The sequence below is a fragment of the Monopterus albus genome, unplaced genomic scaffold (assembly GCF_001952655.1).
Source record: "Monopterus albus unplaced genomic scaffold, M_albus_1.0 scaffold334.1, whole genome shotgun sequence".
Lineage (NCBI taxonomy): Eukaryota > Metazoa > Chordata > Actinopteri > Synbranchiformes > Synbranchidae > Monopterus > Monopterus albus.
Window position 1 is genome coordinate 67307 of NW_018128214.1, and position 2104 is coordinate 69410.

Below are 2104 nucleotides of genomic sequence, written 5' to 3' on the forward strand. Positions count from 1 at the left end.
TGGTTGGTATTGCGATCCGCCGCCTGCTCTCCCACTAACCACCACCAGTACCCAACTGGGCCGTTTCCAGTGAGCAGATGTTCCCCAGCAGAATGACTCTAAACCAGTCCAGCCTGCTGTACGGACAGCTGGAGGACCTGCAGGAGCTTGCCTTCATCGAGAGGCCGATCCGCAGGAGTCTCAAGGTATTTTTCCACATCAGCCTCTGACATTCTCACTAACACCGACACACAGTCGTGTGTTGAAGGCATGTTCAGATGTGTGACATGTGGAAGAGGATGATGATAACGGAGGTGATAGTGTGACATACTGTATGAGTCAGTGGGAGGAAGATCTGCCTCCATGCAGGAAGCAGAGGGGAGACCCGCTATCGAAGCAGCATGACGCAGTTTCTGTCTGTCTGTCTGTCAGCAGTCAGACAGGTGGACAGTCTGCAGTCACACAGGTGGACAGACGGGAGGTAGTAAGACAGGTCGGCAGACAGGTAGACAGTTGTGAGGCAGGTGGACAAACAGGATCTCAATGCACATTTATCTTACATTTGTGCGAAGGTGACAAAACTGCTTAAAGCTACAATATGGAACTTTATCCAAATATATATATATATAATTATTTATTGGCGAAATCTGCTCCAAAACGCGTCTTACTGGTAAAATACACTGGAAGCCAGACAAGTGCTACTGAAGCATGATTCCATTCATTCCACACTGAAAGCAAGATGTGAGAGGCACATTCTGTGACAGAACAACCGTCTGTCTATGGGCAGGACAGCGGCCAGACAAAGAGTCTATTCCAGGCAGACTACAACACAAAAATAGTTTTCATGTGAGATCATCAGGAGGAAATTGCATTGTTATATATGTAACAGATACCAGTAGAAACATGATTTAATCAATCATAAACCTCAGAAAACAGAGCAACAAGTAAAAAACAAGACGACCAAATATCTATTTCTAAATATGTACAAACTGTATGTACAAGTTAAAATGAGCTATTTTGTCAGTTATTGCACTGCAGTGTTTGCTATAGCTTGTTATACATATAAACACAGTGTTCATCAGAGCGACAGCCTGGGAGAAGAAACTGTCCCTGTCCCTGGTTGTCTTGGTGCACAGTGACCTGTAACGCCGTCCAGAGGGGAGGAGTTCAAACAGATTGTGTCCAGGGTGTGAGGGGTCTGCAGTGATCCTCTCCACCCTCCTTTTGACCCGTGAGGTGTACAGGTCCTCCATGGAGGGCAGGTTCACATCAATGACCTTTTCTGCAGTCCTGACTGTCCTCTGAAGTCTGTACTTGTCCTGTTTGGTTGCTGAGCCAAACCAGACAGTGATGGAGGTGCAGAGAACAGACTCGATGATTCCTCTGTAGAACTGTATCAGCAGCTCCTGGGGCAGGTCGAACTTCCTGAGCTGGAGCAGGAAGTACATCCTCTGTTGTGCCTTCTTGGTGATGGTCCTGATGTTGGACGTCCACTTCAGGTCCTGGGATATAGTGGAGCCCAGGAACTTGTAGGACGTCACTGCTGATACAGTACTGCTGAGGATGGGGATGGTGGTGGGGTCCACTGTTTTGAGCATGTTTAGTTGCTGGCTGTTGTGACTGCACCACAGGACTGACACATTTGATATAATGGAATCTGCTGTGTAAGATAGATGTGAGACATGTAGAAAACACTTCCAAAAATGCTCCAGTGTCTTTTACCAGTGAACGTGGAGAGGTGCTGTCGAGGCCTCCTGAGGCCTCCTGTGACCCAGACTCATTGAACTGGTGCTGGCAGCAGTGTAGCGATATTAGCTTCTAAATGGTTTTGAGCAGAATTGACCTCTCTAACCAATCAAAAACTTTCAGTTATTTATGCTTGATCTTAAGTTTTTGTTGCAAGTTTGTTTTTGGAATTTCACAAATGACAAATATCTGAAAAGCTGGGCAGAGCACGGTGGAGCCATTGACTGTATATTAAAGATGGACAAATCTTCTGCAACGTCACCCAAGAGTGATTTTGAAGCTCAAGTCTATCCATCATCATACTGGTAGCACTTCACTCTACCTGCTAAGGTGAATCCAAACAAGGGCAAAGAGGCAAATTGACTAGATAGCTAGCGGC

At 46.2% G+C, this 2104-nt stretch overlaps 1 protein-coding gene across 1 annotated transcript in view; it reads left to right on the top strand.

Moving 5' to 3' along the window:
• Positions 1 to 6: 6 nt before the first annotated feature.
• ppp4r4 (protein phosphatase 4, regulatory subunit 4) overlaps positions 7 to 2104 on the top strand; it is a 24815-nt gene continuing 22717 nt past the window's right edge. Inside the window, exon 1 of the mRNA XM_020624669.1 lies at positions 7 to 185. Coding sequence (XP_020480325.1) covers positions 78 to 185 — 108 coding nt within the window. The 5' untranslated portion in view covers positions 7 to 77. The remainder of the gene's footprint in view (positions 186 to 2104) is intronic.